Source organism: Catharus ustulatus, chromosome 38 (assembly GCF_009819885.2).
Source record: "Catharus ustulatus isolate bCatUst1 chromosome 38, bCatUst1.pri.v2, whole genome shotgun sequence".
Classification (NCBI taxonomy): Eukaryota; Metazoa; Chordata; class Aves; order Passeriformes; family Turdidae; genus Catharus; species Catharus ustulatus.
The window spans coordinates 236,955-254,668 of NC_046258.1; the positions used below are offsets into that span (position 1 = coordinate 236,955).

Genomic DNA, 17,714 nt, shown 5'->3' on the forward strand with positions numbered 1-17,714 from the left:
TCCTCAAATTTCCCCCAAAATCTCTAAATTTTCTCCCCCAAAATCCCCATTTTTTCCCCAAATCCTCATCTTTTCCCCAAAATCCCCAAATTTTCACCCCCAAATCCCCAAATTTTCCCCCAAACCCCAATTTTTTTCCCTAAATTTCTCAGATTTCCCCCCCAAAATCCCCATTTTTTTCCCCCCAAATCCCCATTCTTTTCCCAAAATTCCTTTTTTTCCCCCAAAATCCCCAAATTTCCCCACAAAAAATCCCCAATTTCCAATAAAACCCCGTTTTTTTTCCCCCAAATTTTCTCAGATTTCCACCTCAAAATCCCCAGATTTCCCCCAAAATCCCCAAATTTCCCCTCAAAATCCCAATTTTTTTGCCCAAAATCTCCAAAATTTCCCACATTTCCCCCCAAAACCCTCAATTTTTACCTCAAATTTCCCAGATTTTCCCCCAAATTTCTCAGATTTCCACCCCAAAATCCCCATTTTTTACCCAAAAATCCTCTAATTTCCCCCAAAATCCCAAAATACCCCCAAAATCTCTAATTTCTCCCCCAAAATCCCCATTTTTTTTCCCAAAAATCCCCAATTTTTTTTCCTAAATTTCTCCGATTTCCACCCCAAAATCCCATTTTTTCCCCCCAAATCCCCATTCTTTTCCCAAAATTCCCTTTTTTTTCCCTCAAAATCCCCAAATTTTCCCCCCAAAATCCCCAAATTTCCCCCAAAATCCCCATTTTTCCCCAAAAATATTCCATTTTTTTTCCCCCAAATCCCCATTTTTCCCCCAAAATTCCCTTTTTACCCCCCAAAATTTCCCTTTTTTTTCCCCCAAAATCCCCATTTTTCCCCCCAAAATCCCCAAATTTCCCCCAAAATCCCCATTTTTTCCCCATTTTTCCCGCCAATAACCACACACATTTTTGTGGGGGCGGGGCTCTGTCCCCGTTTATTTCCCGTGTCCGTCCGTCCCGTGTCCGTCCCGTGTCCGTCCCGTTGTCCGTCCGTCCCGTGTCCGCTCAGAGCCCGATGGTGTAGGAGCGCCCGCTGGGGTTGTGCAGGGCGGAGCACGCCGGCGACGTCACCGCCCACTCGTACCACACCTTGGTGGGCGTGGCCACGCGCCCAGAACGCCCACCGACACCGACTGCCCCGCCCGCACCGGCACCGGTTGCTGCCGAGAGAGGGGGGCGGGGTCAGGGTGGCCACGCCCACAAATATGGCAGAGTGGTCACGCCCACCAATATGGCGGCCAACTTCCTGTAGGGTGGCCACGCCCACAAAGATGGCAGGGTGGTCATGCCCACCAAGATGGCTGCCAACCTCATATAGAGTGACCACCCCCATCAAGATGGCTTGCCAGTGTTGGTGGATTTGGCCACGCCCACCAAGATGGCCACCCAACTTCCTGTATGGTGGCCACGACCACCAAGATGGCCACTAATTTCCTGTAGAGTGGTTACGCCCACCAAGATGGTCCGACAACCTCATGTGGAGTGACCGCACCCATCATAATGGCTGCCAGTGTTGGTGGGCTTGGCCACGCCCACCAAGATGGCCACCAACTCCCTGTAGCTTGGCCATGACCTCCAAGATGGCGACCAGCCTAATGTGAGATGGCCATGCCCACCCAAGATGGCCACCGACTTCCTGTAGGGTGGCCACGCCCACCAAGATGGCCGACAACCTCATGTAATATGACCACACCCATCAAGATGGCCACCAGCCTAATGTAAAGACGCCATGCCTACCAAAATGGCCACCAACTTCCTGTGGGGTGACCACGCCCACCAATATGGCTGCTAGCATTCTGTAAGTTGGCCACACCCACCAAGATGGTCGCCAGTGTTGATGTATTTGGCCACGCCCAACAACATGGCTGCCAGTTTCCAAGATGGCTGCTCCTTTTGGCCACGCCCATTCCAAGATGGCCGCTCCTTTTGGCCGCGCCCATTCAAGATGGCCGCTCCCTTACCCAAAATTCCCCTTTTGCCCCAAAATTTTTTAAAAAAACTTAAAATTTTTACTTTTTTAGCCCAAAATTTCACATTTTCACCCCAAAATTTTAAAATTTAAAATTTTTACCCAAATTTTACATTTTTGCCTCAGAAATTTAAAATTTTAAATTTAAAATTTCTAATTTCTTTCCCCAAAATTTCTCATTTTTCCAATTTGAAAACTCCCAATTTGCCCAAAATTTGCTTTTTTTGCCCCAATTTCTCTCACCTTGATGGGGAAGAAAATCGGGAACCAGGAGAACAAACCCGGCGAGTGCGTCTCGGGCCGGATGCCTGAAAAACCCAAAATCCACAAATTTCACCCCAAAAATTCCACCCCAAAATCCTCAAAATTTTCCCCAAAAAATTCCACCCCAAAATTTCCCCAAATTCCCAAAAAATTCCAAATAATTTTCAAAAAAATTCATAAATTTCACCCCAAAATTCCCATTTTTTCCCCAAATTTTTTTCAGATTTCCCTTTCAAAAATTTCCAGTTTTTCCCAAAATCCTCAAATTTTTCCCCAAAAAATTTCACCCCAAAATTCGGAATTTTTTCCCAAAATTCTCTAAATTTCCGCCCCAAAAATCTCAAATTTTGACTCTAAAAAAATTTTTTCCCTAAATACCAAAAACTCATTCAAAAGGTTTTTCCAACTAAAAAATTCTCCAATTTTTCATCTCCAAATTTCCTAATTCCCAATTTTTTCCCCCAAATTTTCTCCTGAAATTTCAATTTTTCCTCAAAAATTCAAATGTTTCCCCCCAAAATTTCCCCAAAATTAAATATTTTTTTTTGGTCAAAACATTTCCAATTCCAACCCAAAATTTTCCCCCAAAAAAATTTCCCTAAATTTCCCTAATTTTTCTCAATTTTTTTACCCAAATTTTTCATTTTTCCCACCAAATTTTTCCATTTTTCAAGATGGCTGCCGCTCCTTTCGCCACGCCCCTTTAGGCCCCACCCACAAACCTCAAGCCCCGCCCCCTTTCCCTTTTTAATCTCATATTTTCACCGTTTTTTCACCCAAATTTTGCCGTTTTTCACCCAAATTTTTGATTTTTTCAAGATGGCTGCCAATGCGTCAGCCACGCCCATTTAAGCCCCGCCCACTAAGTTAAGCCACGCCCATCCTCCATTTTTTATCCTATTTTTTCACTCAAATTCCGCCATTTTTTACCCAAATTTCGCCGTTTTTTCCCCAAATTTTTTCAGTTCCCCCCCCAGCCCCTCCCCTTCCGGCCACACCCATTTAAGCCACACCCACAAACTCAAGCCACGCCCCCTTTCCCCTTTTTTATCTCATTTTTTCACCATTTTTTGCCCATATTTAAATTTTTCACCTAATTTTTGAGTTTTCCAAGATGGCCACCAATGCGTCAGCCACGCCCATTTAAGCCCCGCCCGCAAATTAAAGCCACGCCCATCCTCCATTTTTTATCCTGTTTTTTCACCCAAATTTCACCGTTTTTTCACCCAAATTTTTTTCAGTTTCCCACCCAGCCCCGCCCCTTCCGGACACACCCATTTTAAGCCACACCCACAAATTCAAGCCACGCCCCTTTCCCTGTTTTATCTCAATTTTTTTTCCGTTTTTCACCCAAATTTTTGATTTTCAAGATGGCTGCCAGTGCATCAACCACGTCCATTCAAGCCACGCCCACAAAGTTAAGCCACGCCCCCCTTTCCCCTTTTTTATCTCATTTTTTCACCATTTTTTTGCCCATATTTCAGTTTTTTCCCCCAAATTTTTGATTTTTCCAAGATGGCTACCAATGCTTAGGCCACGCCCATTTAAGCCACGCCCACAACCTTAAGCCACGCCCCTTTCCCCTTTTTTATCTCATTTTTTCACCATTTTTCACCCAAATTTTTGATTTTCAAGATGGCCGCCAATGCATCAGCCACGCCCCTTTAAGCCCCGCCCACAAACCTCAAAACCCGCCCACTTTTCCTTTTTTTGTCCCATTTTTCCACCATTTTTTTCCCCAAATTTCGCCGTTTTTCACCCAAATTTTTGATTTTCCAAGATGGCTTCCAGCGCATCGGTCACGCCCATTTAAGCCCCGCCCACAAACCTTAAGCCACGCCCCTTTCCCCTTTTTTATCGCATTTTTTCACCATTTTTTGCCCATATTTCAGTTTTTCCCCCAAATTTTTGATTTTTCCAAGATGGCCGCCAATGCGTCAGCCACGCCCATTTAAGCCCCACCCACAAACCTCAAACCCCGCCCCTTTTTCCTTTTTAATCTCATCTTTTCACCATTTTTCACCCAAATTTTTGATTTTCCAAGATGGCTGCCAATGCGTCAGCCACGCCCATTTAAGCCACACCCACAAAGTTAAGCCACGCCCACTTTTCCTTTTTTTGTCCCATTTTTCCACCATTTTTTTGCCCAAATTTCGCCATTTTTCACCCAAATTTTGCCGTTTTTTCACCCAATTTTTTTTTCAGTTTCCCCCCCAACCCCTCCTCCACAACCACACCCCTTAAGCCCCGCCCACCACACCTCAAACCACGCCCACTTTTTCCCTTTTTTGTCCCATTTTTCCAATGTTTTTTGCCCAAATTTCGCCGTTTTTCACCCAAATTTTCACCGTTTTTTTTCCCCAATTCTTTTCAGTTTCCTCCCCAGCCCCTCCCCTTCCGGCCACACCCATTTAAGCCCACACCCACAAATTCAAGCCACGCCCTCTTTCCCCTGTTTGATCTCATTTTTTTTGCCGTTTTTTCACCCAAATTTCGCCGTTTCTTCCCCCAATTTTTTTGGTTCTTCCAAGATGGCCGCCAGTGCTTAAGCCACGCCCCTTTAAGCCCATGCCCACAACCTTAAGCCACGCCCCATTTCCCCTTTTTTATCTCATTTTTTCACCGTTTTTCACCCAAATTTTTGATTCTCCAAGATGGCTACCAGTGTTTAGGCCACACCCCTTTAAGCCACACCCACAAACCTAACCCACGCCCACTTTTCCCTTTTTTTGTCCCATTTTTTCCACATTTTCTTCGCCCCAAATTTCGCCGTTTTTCACCCAAATTTCGCCGTTTTTTCCCCAAATTTTTTCAGTTTCCCCCCCAGCCCCTCCCCTTCCAGCCACGCCCATTTAAGCCACACCCACAAATTCAAGCCACGCCCCCCTTTCCTTTTTTATCCCATTTTTCCACCATTTTTTGCCCATATTTCAGTTTTTCCCCCAAACTTTTGATTTTTTTCAAGATGGCTGCCAACGTGTCAGCCACACCCATTTAAGCCACGCCCCACAAACCTCAAACCCCGCCCACTTTCCCTTTTTTTATCCCATTTTTCCACCATTTTTTGCCCAAATGTCACCGTTTTTTCACCCAAATTTCACCATTTTTTCCCCAAATTTTTTCAGTTTCCTCCCCAGCCCCTCCCCTTCCAGCCACACCCATTTAAGCCACACCCACAAACCCAAGCCACGCCCCCTTTCTCCTTTTTTTATCCCATTTTTTCACCATTTTTTGCCCGTATTTCAGTTTTTCCCCCAAATTTTTGATTTTTTCAAGATGGCCGCCAATGCGTCAGCCACCCCCATTTAAGCCCGCCCACAAATTTAAGCCACGCCCATTTCTCCATTTTTTATCCCATTTTTTCACCCAAATTTCGCCATTTTTCACTCAAATTTCGTTCGTTTTTTCCCCAAATTTTTTCAGTTTCCCCCCCCCAGCCCCTCCCCTTCCGGCCACACCCATTTAAGCCACGCCCACAAACCTCAAACCCCGCCCATTCCCCGTTTATCTCAATTTTTTCACCGTTTTTTCACCAAATTTCACCGTTTTCACCCAAATTTTTGATTTTCAAGATGGCTGCCAACGCGTCAGCCACGCCCATTTAAGCCCCACCCACAAATTTAAGCCACGCCCCCCTTTTCCTTTTTTATCCCGGTTTTCCACCATTTTTTGCCCAAATTTCGCCGTTTTTCACCCAAATTTTTGATTTTCCAAGATGGCTTCCAGCGCATCGGTCACGCCCATTTAAGCCCCCGCCCACAAACCTTAAGCCACGTCCCTTTCTCCTTTTTTATCCTATTTTTCACCATTTTTTTTCCCCAAATTTCGCCGTTTTTTCACCCAAATTTCGCTGTTTTTTCCCCAAGTTTTTTCAGTTTCCTCCCCAGCCCCTCCCCTTCCGGCCACGCCCATTTAAGCCACACCCACAAACCCAAGCCACGCCCCCCTTTCCCCTTTTTTATCTCATTTTTTGGCCGTTTTTCACCCAAATTTCGCCGTTTTTCACCCAAATTTTTTGATTTTCCAAGATGGCTGCCAGTGCATCGGCCACGCCAATTTAAGCCCCGCCCACAAATTCAAGCCACGCCCCCTTTTTCCCTTTTTTATCTCATTTTTTCACCATTTTTCACCCAAATTTTTGATTTTCAAGATGGCTGCCAGTGCATCGGCCACGCCCATTCAAGCCACGCCCACAAACCTCAAACCCCGCCCACTCTTTCCTTTTTTGTCCCATTTTTTCCACCATTTTTTCACCCAAATTTCGCCGTTTTTTCCGCCCAAATTTTGCCGTTTTTTCCCCCAATTTTTTTTCAGTTTTCCCCCCCAGTCCCTCCCCTTCCTGCCACACCCATTTAAGCCACACCACAAACCCAAGCCACGCCCACTTCCCTTTTTTAATCATATTTTTTCACCGTTTTTTCACCCAAATTTCGCCGTTTTCACCCAAATTTTTGATTTTCAAGATGGCCGCCAATGCGTCAGCCACGCCCCTTTAAGCCACGCCCACAAACCTCAAGCCCCGCCCACTTTCCCTTTTTTGTCCCATTTTTCCTCACCATTTTTTTGCCCAAATTTCGCCGTTTTTCACCCAAATTTCACCATTTTTTCCCTAAATTTTTTCAGTTTCCTCCCCAGCCCCGCCCCTTCCGGCCACGCCCATTTAAGCCACGCCCACAAGCCTCAAACCCCGCCCATTTCCCCTTTTTTATCTCATTTTTTCATCCAAATTTCTGGTTTTCTCCTATTTTTTCATTTTTCCAAGATGGCTGCCAGTGCTTTGGCCACGCCCCCCTAAGCCCCGCCCACAAATCTAAGCCACGCCCATTTCTCCATTTTTTATCCTATTTTTTCACTCAAATTTTGCCGTTTTTCACCCAAATTTCGCCGTTTTTTCACCCAAATTTCGCCGTTTTTTTCCCCAAATTTTTTCAGTTTCCTCCCCAAGCCCCGCCCCCTTCCGGCCCCCGCCCTCTAAGCCCCGCCCCTCACTGAGGGTGACGTCATCGTAGAGCGTGGTCTCGAAGTAGCCGGCGAATCCGTGCAGGACGGTGCCCACCTGCACCCGCCAGGTGAGCTCGGCGTTAGCGCCCGTTGTCGGGGCAGGGATCTGGTTAAAAAAAAATAAAATTTACAAATTTTCAAAATTTCCAAAATTTCCCAAATTCCCAAAAAAATCCGCAAAAATTCGCCCCAAATTTTGGGTTTTTTGGGTTTTTATTGGGATTTTTGGTGATTTTTGGGATTTTTTGGGTGGGTAATTCTGGATTTTTTATTTCTTAAATTTTGGGATTTTTCTTCATAATTTTGGGGTTTTCTTCCTAATTTTGGGATTTTTTTTTTTTTTTTAAAACCTCGGATTTTTGGCATTTTTTCTTCAAAAATTTGAGATTTTATTTTTAAATTTTGATTTTGGTTTTTTTTCTTTTTTCCTAAATTTTGGGATTTTTTTTTCAAATTTTTTTTTTCTTAAATTCTTGATTTTTTTTTTCATAAATTTTGTGATTTTTTTTTTTCTTGGATTTTGATTTTTGTAATTTTTTTTGTCATAAATTTGGATTTTTTTGCTCATAGATTCAGGATTTTCTTAAATTTTCATTTTTTCGATTTTTTTGTTCATAAGTTTTGGGATTTTCTTCATAAATGTTGGGATTTTTGTTTCTTAATTTTTGATTTTTGAAATTTTTATTTCATAAATTTTGCGATTTTTCTTCAAAAATTTTGTAATTTTTTTTTCTTATATTCTGATTTTTGTAATTTTTTTCATAAATTTTAGAATTCTTCTTCAAAAATTTTAGTTGGTTTTTTTTCTTAAATTTTTGCCTTTTTTTCATAAATTTTTGCATTTTTCTTCATAAATTTTGGCTTTTTTTTTTTTTCTTATATTCTGATTTTTGTAACTTTTTTTCATAAATTTTGGAATTTTTCTTCATAAATTTTAGTTCGTTATTTTTAATTTTTGCCTCTTTTTCATAAATTTTCAGATTTTTCTTCATAGATTTTAGGAAGTTTTTTTTTCTTAATTTTTTATTTTTGTAGGTTTTTTTTCATAAATTTGAGAATTTTTTATTCATAGACTTTGGGATTTTTTTTCTTAAATTTTGATTTTCACTTTTTTTCTTGTATTTTGGGATTTTTCATAAATTTTAAGATTTTTTTTTTCTTAAATTTTGATTTTTGGCTTTTTTTTTTCATAAATTTTGGGATTTTTTTGATCCTAGATTTTAGGATTTTTTTTTTTAAATTTTGATTTTTTTGCTTGTTTCATAAATTTTGGGATGTTTTCTTACATTCTGATTTTTGTTTTTTCTTTTTTTCATATATTTTAAGATTTTTCTTCATAAATTTTGACATTTTTTTTTTCTTGAATTCTGATTTTTTTTTTAATAAAATTGGGATTTTTTTTTCCTACATTTTAATTTTTTGGATTTTTTTTTAAATAAATTTTGGGGTTTTTTTTCTCAAATTTTAATTTTTGTAATTTTTTTTTTAATAAATTTTGGGATTTTTTGGGCAATTTTCCTGGAATTATTGAGACATTTTTCCTGGAATTTTTTTGGCTGATTTTCCTGGAATCTTTTCCTGGAATTATGAAGATTTTTTCTAGAATTTTTTTACCATTTTTCCTGGATTTTTTTTGAAATTTTCCTGGATTTTTTTGCTGATTTTCCTGTAATATATTGAATTTTTTTCTTGGAATTATTGAAGATTTTTCTGGATTTTTTTTTACCATTTTTTCTGAATTTTTGGGCAAATTTTTGAACCATTTTTCTCCAATTTTCCCTCGAATTTTCCTCCAATTTTTGGAATTTTTCCCCCAATTTCCCCAATGATTTTTTTTGGGTTTTCCCAATGATTTTTTGGGTTTTCCCAATGATTTTGATGATGATTTCTGATTTTTTCCAGAACTTTCTGACCTGGGTTGGGGTGCTGGAAGCTGAAGCAGGCAGGGGCGGAGCCACCTGGTGGAAATTGTGCAGCTCACCACGTAGGGGGTCTCACACTTGGGCCTGAAAAATCAAAAATTCCCCCAAAAATTTGAATTTTTTACCTTCCAGATTTTTCCATTTTAATCCCAAATTTTTCCCTTTTTATTTCTCATTTTTCCCCATTTTTTTCTGATTTTTTTCCCCATTTTTTTCTGATTTTTCCCCATTTTTTTCCCAATTTTTCACCATTTTTTCCTCAAATTCCCATTTTTTCTCCAATTTTTCTCCCCAAAAATCTTTTTACCCAAATCCCCTTTTTCCCTTTTTTTTTCCTCTTTTCCCCCAAAATTCCCATTTTTCCCCCCTTTTTTTCCCCAAAATCCCCATTTTTTTTTCCTCAAAATTCCCATTTTTTCCCCATTTTTCCCAAATTTTTTTCCCCAAATCCCAATTTTTTTTTCCCCATCTTTTCCTCAAAATTCCCGTTTTTCTTAATTTTTTCCAATTTTTTCTCCAATTTTTTCCACCAAAATCCCATTTTTCCCCATTTTTCCCCAAAAATTCTCTTTTTTTCCCATTTTTTTCCCATTTCCCCCCCAAAAATTCAATTTTTTCCCATATTTTCAGTTTTTTCCTCCCAAAAAATTCCATTTTTTTCCCCATTCTCCCAAATTTTTTCCCAAATTCCCATTTTTTCTCTTTTTCCCCCCAAAATTCCCATTTTTTCCCCATTTTTCCCCCCCAAAATCTCAATTTTTTCCCCATTTTTCCCCCCAAAAATTCAATTTTTTCCCTATTTTTACCCCAATTTTTTCCCCAAAATCCCCATTTCCCCCCAAATATTCCTATTTTTTTCCAATTTTTTCCCCAAACTTTTCTCCATTTTTTCATTTTGTCCCAAAATTCCCATTTTTTTCCCCTAAAATCTCAATTTTTTCCCTTTTTCCCATTTTTTCCCCCAAAATTCAATTTTTTTCCCCATTCTCCCCCAATTTTTTCCCAAAAATCCCATTTTTTCCCCCCAAAATCCAATTTTTCCCATTTTCCCCCAAAAAATCTCAATTTTTCCCCCCATTTTTCCCCCCCAAAAATTCAATTTTTTCCCCATTTTGTCACTTTTTTTCCCCCAAAAATTCCATTTTTCCCCCATTTAACCCCAATTTTTTCCCCAAAATTTCAATTTTTTCCCCCCAAAATTCCCATTTTTCCCATTTTCTCCCCCAAAAATTCAATTTTTTCCCCATTTTTTCACATTTTTTTCCCCAAAAATCCCATTTCTTTCCCAAAAATCCCCAAATTTTTTCCCAAAATTTCAATTTTTTCTCTTTTTTCCCCCCAAAATTCCCATTTTTTCCCCCCAAAAATTCAATTTTTTTTCCATTTTCCCACCAATTTTTCCCCCCCTAAAAATTCAATTTTTAACCGATTTTTTCACTTTTTTTTCCCCCAAAATTCCAATTTTTTTTTCCCAAAATTTCAATTTTTTTTCCCAAAATCCCAAATTTTTCCCCAAATTTCAATTTTTCCCCCCAAACTCCCATTTTTTCCCCCTAAAAATTCAATTTTTTTCCATTTTCCCACCAATTTTTCCCCCCAAAAATTCAATTTTTAAACCCATTTTTTCACTTTTTTTCCCCAAAAAATTCCATTTTTTTCCCCATTCTCCCCCAATTTTTTCCCAAAATCCCAAAATTTCAATTTTTTCCCCCAAAATCTCAATTTTTCCCCTCCAAAATTCCCATTTTTTTTCCCATTTTCCCCCCAAAAAATTCAATTTTTAACCGATTTTTTCACTTTTTTTTCCCAAAAATTCCATTTTTTTTCCCCAAAATCCCCATTTTTCCCCCCAAAATTTCAATTTTCCCCCCCAAATCCCCATTTATTTTTCCCCGCAGACCTCGGGGTGCCGATCGTGCTCCCTGCACCCCCGGACCTCGTTGTAGAGTTTGGAGGAGCTGACGGGGGCCAGGAAGGAGGTGTACGACTGGGGGATGGAAACTCCATCTTCTAAAATATAAAATAAATATAAAAATTATAAATTTCAACCCAAAACATCAATTCCAAACATTTTCACCAAAAATCCCACTTTTTTCCCTAAAAAAAATCCCTTTTTTTTTACCCAAAAATCCAATTTTTTTCCCATTTTTCACCCAAAAAATTCCATTTTTTTTCTCATTTTTCTCTCCAAAAATTCCTATTTTTCCACCCCCATAAATTCTTCATTTTATTCCCCAAAATTTCCTTTTTTTTTTCCCTTAAAAATCTCCATTTTTTTCACCAAAAAATCCCATTTTTTTCCCATTTTTCCCCTCAAAAAATTGAATTTTTTCACATTTCTTTCTCCAAAAAGTCTCATTTTTGCACTCCCAAAATTCTCATTTATTTTTTTCTCATTTTTCCTTCAAAAAATTCCATTTTTTTCCCATTTTTCTCTCCAAAAATTTCTCATTTTTCCACTCCCAAAATTCTTATTTTATTCCCCCAAAATTTCAAATTTTTTCACCCAAAAATTCAGGTTTTTTCCCCAAAAATTCAATTTTTTTCCCATTTTTCTCTCCAAAAATTCTCATTTTTCCACCCCAAAATTCTCATTTTATTCCCCAAAATTCCCTTTCAGAGGGGGCCAGGAAGGAGGTGTACGACTGGGGGATGGAAACCCCGTCCTCTAAAACACAAAATAAATATAAAAAATTAATAAATTCAACCCAAAAATATCAATTCCAAACATTTCACCAAAAAATCCCACTTTTTTTCCCTAAAAAAATCCCATTTTTTTCTCATTTTTCACTCAAAAAATTGAATTTTTTTCTCATTTTTCTCTCCAAAAATTCTCTTTTTTTTCACCCCAAAATTCTCATTTTATTTTCCCAAAATTCCCATTTTTTCCCCCCAAAAATCCCATTTTTTCTCCCAAAATTTTAATTTTTTCACCCAAAAATTCAATTTTTTCCCCATTTTTCTCTCAAAAAATTCTCATTTTTTCACTCAAAAATTCCATTTTTTTCCCCACAAAACCTTATTTTATTTCCCAACATTCCCATTTTTTTCCCACCAAAATTCAATATTTTTCACCCCAAAAATCCCAATTTTTTTTGCATTTTTTCCCTCAAAAAATTCCATTTTTTTCTTCAAAAATTCTCATTTTTCCACCCAAAAATTCTCATTTTATTCCCCAAATTTCCTTTTTTTTCCCCCAAAAAATCCCATTTCTTTCCCACCAAAATTCAATTTTTTCACCCAAAAATTCCATTTTTTCCCCATTTTTCCTTCAAAAAATTTCTTTTTTTTCCCATTTTTCTCTCAATAAATTCTCATTTTTCCACCCAAAAATTCTCATTTTTTTCACCCAAAAATTCCATTTTTTCCCCCAAAAATCCCATTTTTCCACCCCCAAAAATTCCATTTTTTAACCCAAAAATTCAATTTTTTTTCTCATTTTTCCCCCCAAAAATTCCATTTTTTTCACATTTTTATCTCCAAAAATTCCCATTTTTCCACTCCCAAAATTCTCATTTTATTCCCCAAAATTCCCATTTTTTCCCTCTAAAAATCCCTTTTTATTACACAAAAAATTCCATTTTTTTTGCCATTTTTCCCCCGTTTTTCCCCATTTTTTTTCCCCAACTCCCCATTATTTTTTCCCCAACCCCCAATATTTTTATTTTTCCCCCCAAAATCCCCATTTTTTTCCCCAAAAATTCCATTTTTTTTTCATTTTTTCACCCAAAAATTCCATTCTTCACCCATTTTTCCCCATTTTTTTCCCATTTTTTTGCCTTTTTTTTCATTTTTTTCCCTATTTCCCCATTATATATTTTTATTTTTTCCCCAAATCCCCATTTTTCACCCCATTTTTTTCATCAAAACCCCCATTTTCTCACCCAAAAATTCTCATTTTATTCCCCAAAAATCCCATTTTTTCACCCAAAAAATTCAATTTTTTTTTCATTTTTTCCCCATTTTTTCCCCGTTTTTTTCCCATTTTTTTCACCATTTTCCCCCAATTTTTTTTCCCCATTTCTGCAATAATTTATTAATATTTTTATTTTTCCCCAAAATGTGAATTTTTCTCTCACCTTTGAGGCAGCCCCTGGCCCCGTCCAGGCACTCGGGGCTCAGCTCGTTGTCCCCGAAGGACCCCAGCAGCTCCGACACCACCAGATCCGCCGGCTCCGGGGCCTCCCAGCCCCGCATGTCCCGGGAAACCACCGAGACCTGCGAGCCCCACTCCTCCCACTGGCAGTTCTCCAGCCTAATCAACATTAATTAACACCAATTAATTAATTATTGATTATTAAAACCCGTCCGGAGCAATCCGGGATTGAATCTGATCAGAGATCAGTCAGATATTGGTGATCAATAACGCCTCTATTGGTTCCTCAGTCACTTTTCCACCTTTAATTAGCTCTAATTAGCCTTCATTAGTTCATTAACAGTCTTAATTACCATTAATTAGTGTTAATTAATTAATTATTGGTGATTAATGACAGCCCTGAGCAATCCCGGTGTGATTCTGATCAGGGATCAATGAGATATTGGTGATCAATAACCTGCCCCACTCCCCCCACTGGTGCTTGTCCATCCTTTATGACCCCTAATTAACCTAATTTAGTTCATTAAGAGCCTTAATTACCCTTAATTACCCTTAATTAGTGTTAATTAATTACTAATTATTAATAACTCCCTGGAGCAATCCCGGTGTGATTCTGATGACACATCAGTGAGATATTGGTGATCAATAACTCTCCCTATTGCCTTATGAGACACTTTTCCACACTTAATTAGTGCTAATTGAGTTGTTACCAGCCTTAATCAGCCTTAATTACCATTAATTAGTGATTATTGATTAATTATTGGTGATTAAAACCCGTCCGGAGCAATCCGGGATTGATTCTGATCAGAGATCAGTGAGATATTGGTGATCAATAACCCACCCCACTCCCCCCACTGGTGCTTGTCCATCCTTTATTACCCCTAATTAGCCTTAATTAGTTCATTAAAACCCTTATTTACCATTAATTAGTGTTAATTAATTAATTATTGGTGATTAATAACTCCCCGGAGCAATCCCGGTGTGATTCTGATATCAGTGAGATATTGGTGATCAATAACCCACCCCACACCTCCCACTGGTGCTTGTCCATCCTTTATGATCCCTAATTAACCTAATTTAGTTCATTAAGACCCTTAATAACCATTAATTAGTGTTAATTAATTAATTATGGTGATTAATGACAGCCCGGAGCAATCCCGGTCTGATTCTGATCAGGTATCAGTGAGATATTGGTGATCAATATCGGTGATCAGTGAGATATTGGTGATCAATAACCCGCCCCACTCCTCCCACTGGCAGTTCTCCAGCCTAATTAGTGATAATTAACACTAATTAATTAATTATTGGTGATTAATATTGATCATTGATCAGTTATGGATGAATCACGTGACCACGGCGTTGGGGTTTGATTATTGATCAGTTACTAATCAACTATTGGTTATCGATCAGTTAGTGATCAGTTATCAGTTACTGATCATTGATCAGCTCTCAGTTATTGATCAGTTATCACATATCAGCTATTGATCAGTTATCAGTTATGGATTATTGATCAGTTTTCGATGACTCACGTGACCACGGCATTGGGGTTTGATCATTGATCAGCTACCAGTTATTGATCAGCTATCGGTTATCGATCAGTTACTGATCAGCTCTCGGTTATTGATCAGTTATCAATGACTCACGTGACGACGGCGTTGGGGTTTGATTATCAGTTACCGATCAGTTATCAGTTATTGATTAGTTATCGGTTATTGATCAGTTGCTGATCAGCTCTCAGTTATTGATCATTGATCAGTTATCGGTTATCGATCACTCACGTGACCACAGCGTTGGGGTTTGATTATCGATCAGTTACTGATCAGTTATCAGTTATTGTTCATTGATCAGCCCTCAGTTATTGATCGGTTATTGATCAGTCACGTCACCACGGCGCTGGGGTTCGGTTATCGATCAGCTATTGGTTATTGATCACTTATTGATTATTGATCAGTTATTGATCAGTGACTCACACGACCACGGCATTGGGGATCGATTATCGATTAGTTACCGGTTAGCGATCAGTTCTTGGTTATTGATCAGTTATTGATCAGTTATCAGATATCAGTTATTGATCAGTTATTGATCAGCTCTCAGTTATTGATCAGTTATCGGTTATCGATGACTCACGTGACGACGGCGTTGGGGTTTGATTATTGATCAGCTCTCAGTTACTGATCAGCTATCAGTTATTGATCAGTTATCGGTTATGGATTATTGATCAGTTATCGATCAGTGACTCACGTGACGACGGCGTTGGGGTTCGATTATCGATCAGTTACTGATCAGTTATCGGTTATTGATCAGCTATCGGTTATTGATCAGTTATCGATCAGTGACTCATGTGACGACGGCGTTGGGGTTGGATCATTGATCAGCTACCAGTTATTGATCAGCTATCGGTTATTGATCAGCTATCGGTTATTGATCAGCTATCGGTTATTGATTATTGATCAGTTATCGGTTATTGATTATTGATCAGTTATCGGTTATCAATCACTCACGTGACCACGGCGTTGGGGTTCTTCTCCACGGCGTAGAGCCGCACCCGCGCCCCGGCCTGGCGGGCGGCTCTGAGCGCGGCCGCGACCAAGGGACCCCGCCCGGCGCCCAGCACCATGATCACCCTGGCAATCAACAAAAACGGGAAATTCCGGCGTTTATGGGGTGTCCAGGAGGGATTCTGGGGGATTTTGGGGTTTTTGAGATGATTTGGGGCCAAATTTGGGGTGAATTTGGGTGGTTTTGGGGCTCTCTTGGACCAATTTCGTTGAGTTTTCCGATGATTTTTTTGAGCAGTTTGGGATTTTTGGGGTGGAATTTTGGAGGAATTTTGGGATTTTTGGTTGGAAATTTTGGGATTTCTGGGATGTCCAGTTCGGATTTTGGGGCATTTTGGGGTTTTTGAGCTTATTAGGAGATGATTTTGGGGTCAAACTGGGGGGTTTTGGGGCTCTCTTGCAACAAATTTGATGAGTTTTGGGTGGAATTTTTGGGCAGTTTGGGGTTTTTAGGGTCGGATTTTGGGGGGATTTTGGGATTTTTGAGTGGAAATTTTGGGATTTCTGGGATGTCCAGGTGGGATTTTGGGGCATTTTGGAGTTTTTGAGATGATTTGGGGTCGATTTTGGGGTAAATTTGGGCGATTTTAGGGCTCTCTCAAGCCAATTTCATGCAGTTTTTCAACAGATTTTTTGGGCAGTTTGGGGATTTTGGAGCGATATTTTTTGCAAATTTTGGGATTTTTGGGTGGAAATTTTGGCATTTCTGGAATGTTCAGTTTGGATTTTGGGGGATTTTAGGGTTTTTGAGCTGATTTGGGGTCGATTTTGGGGTGAGTTAGGGTGATTTTGGGGCTCTCTCGGGCTGATTTCGAGTAATTTTCCAGAGATTTTTTTGGCAGTTTGGGCATTTTTGAGATGGAATTTTGAGGAATTTTGGGATTTTTTCTTGAAAATTTTGGCATTTCTGGGATGTCCAGGTGGGATTTTGGGGGATTTTGGGGTTTTTGAGCTGATTTGGGGATGATTTTGGGGTGAATTTGGGGGATTTTGGGGCCCTCTCGAGCTGATTGCGAGCGTTTTTCCCGAGATTTTTTTCGGGCACTTTGGGGTTTTTGGGTCATTATTTTTTGGGAATTTTGGAATTTTTGAGTCGGAATTTTGGCATTTCTGAAATGTCCAGGTGGGATTTTGGGGGATTTTGGGGTTTTTGAGTTAATTTGGGACCGATTTTGGGGTGAATTTGGGGGGTTTTGGGGCACTCACTGCACTTTCGTCTCCCGCTCCTCCTCGGGCACCCGGTCCTGGAGGCACCTGAAGATCGCCTGTCAATCATCCCAAATTTATGCAAATTTATGCAAATTTAGGCAAATTCCCCATTAATTAGCTGCTGAGAGATGCAGGCAGGTTAATTAGCAGTGATTACTGAATCAATAAAACCATTGATGATGTTAATTACACCACTAATCAACATGAGAACCAAACCATTAACAGAATTATTAGTTAATTAATTAATTAATAAGCAAATAACACAAATAACTGATTAATTAACACCAATCACTGATTAATTAACACAAATCAGTGACTAATGAAATTAATGGTTAATGCAAATCAACTTAATTAACACAAATTAATAATTAGTTAACACAAGTCATTAATTAATGCCAATCACCAATTAAAACAAATCATCGACTAATTAATGCCAACCACTAATTAATTAACACAAATCATTGATTAATTAATGTAAACCACTGATTAATTAATGGAAATCAGTGATTAATTAATGCCAATCACAGATTAATTAACACAAATTGCTGATTAATTAACGTCAATCACTCATTAATTAACATAAATCAATGGTTAATTAACACAAATCACTGATTAATTAATGCCAACCACTAATTAATTAACACTAATTAATAATTAACGCTGCACCACCCATCAATCAACACAAAC

The 17,714-nt window shown here is 38.9% G+C and overlaps 1 protein-coding gene across 1 annotated transcript in view; it reads right to left on the reverse strand.

Annotated features, from left to right (window-relative positions):
- Nucleotides 1-933: 933 nt before the first annotated feature.
- The window catches only part of PRMT5 (protein arginine methyltransferase 5), a 31,249-nt gene continuing 14,468 nt past the window's right edge, over nucleotides 934-17,714 (reverse strand). The window contains 11 exon segments of the mRNA XM_033084398.1: nucleotides 934-1,127; nucleotides 1,130-1,168; nucleotides 2,221-2,285; nucleotides 7,231-7,324; nucleotides 7,326-7,348; nucleotides 9,156-9,185; nucleotides 9,188-9,248; nucleotides 11,065-11,174; nucleotides 13,244-13,419; nucleotides 15,762-15,884; nucleotides 17,025-17,083. Coding sequence (XP_032940289.1) covers nucleotides 1,014-1,127; nucleotides 1,130-1,168; nucleotides 2,221-2,285; nucleotides 7,231-7,324; nucleotides 7,326-7,348; nucleotides 9,156-9,185; nucleotides 9,188-9,248; nucleotides 11,065-11,174; nucleotides 13,244-13,419; nucleotides 15,762-15,884; nucleotides 17,025-17,083 — 894 coding nt within the window. The 3' untranslated portion in view covers nucleotides 934-1,013.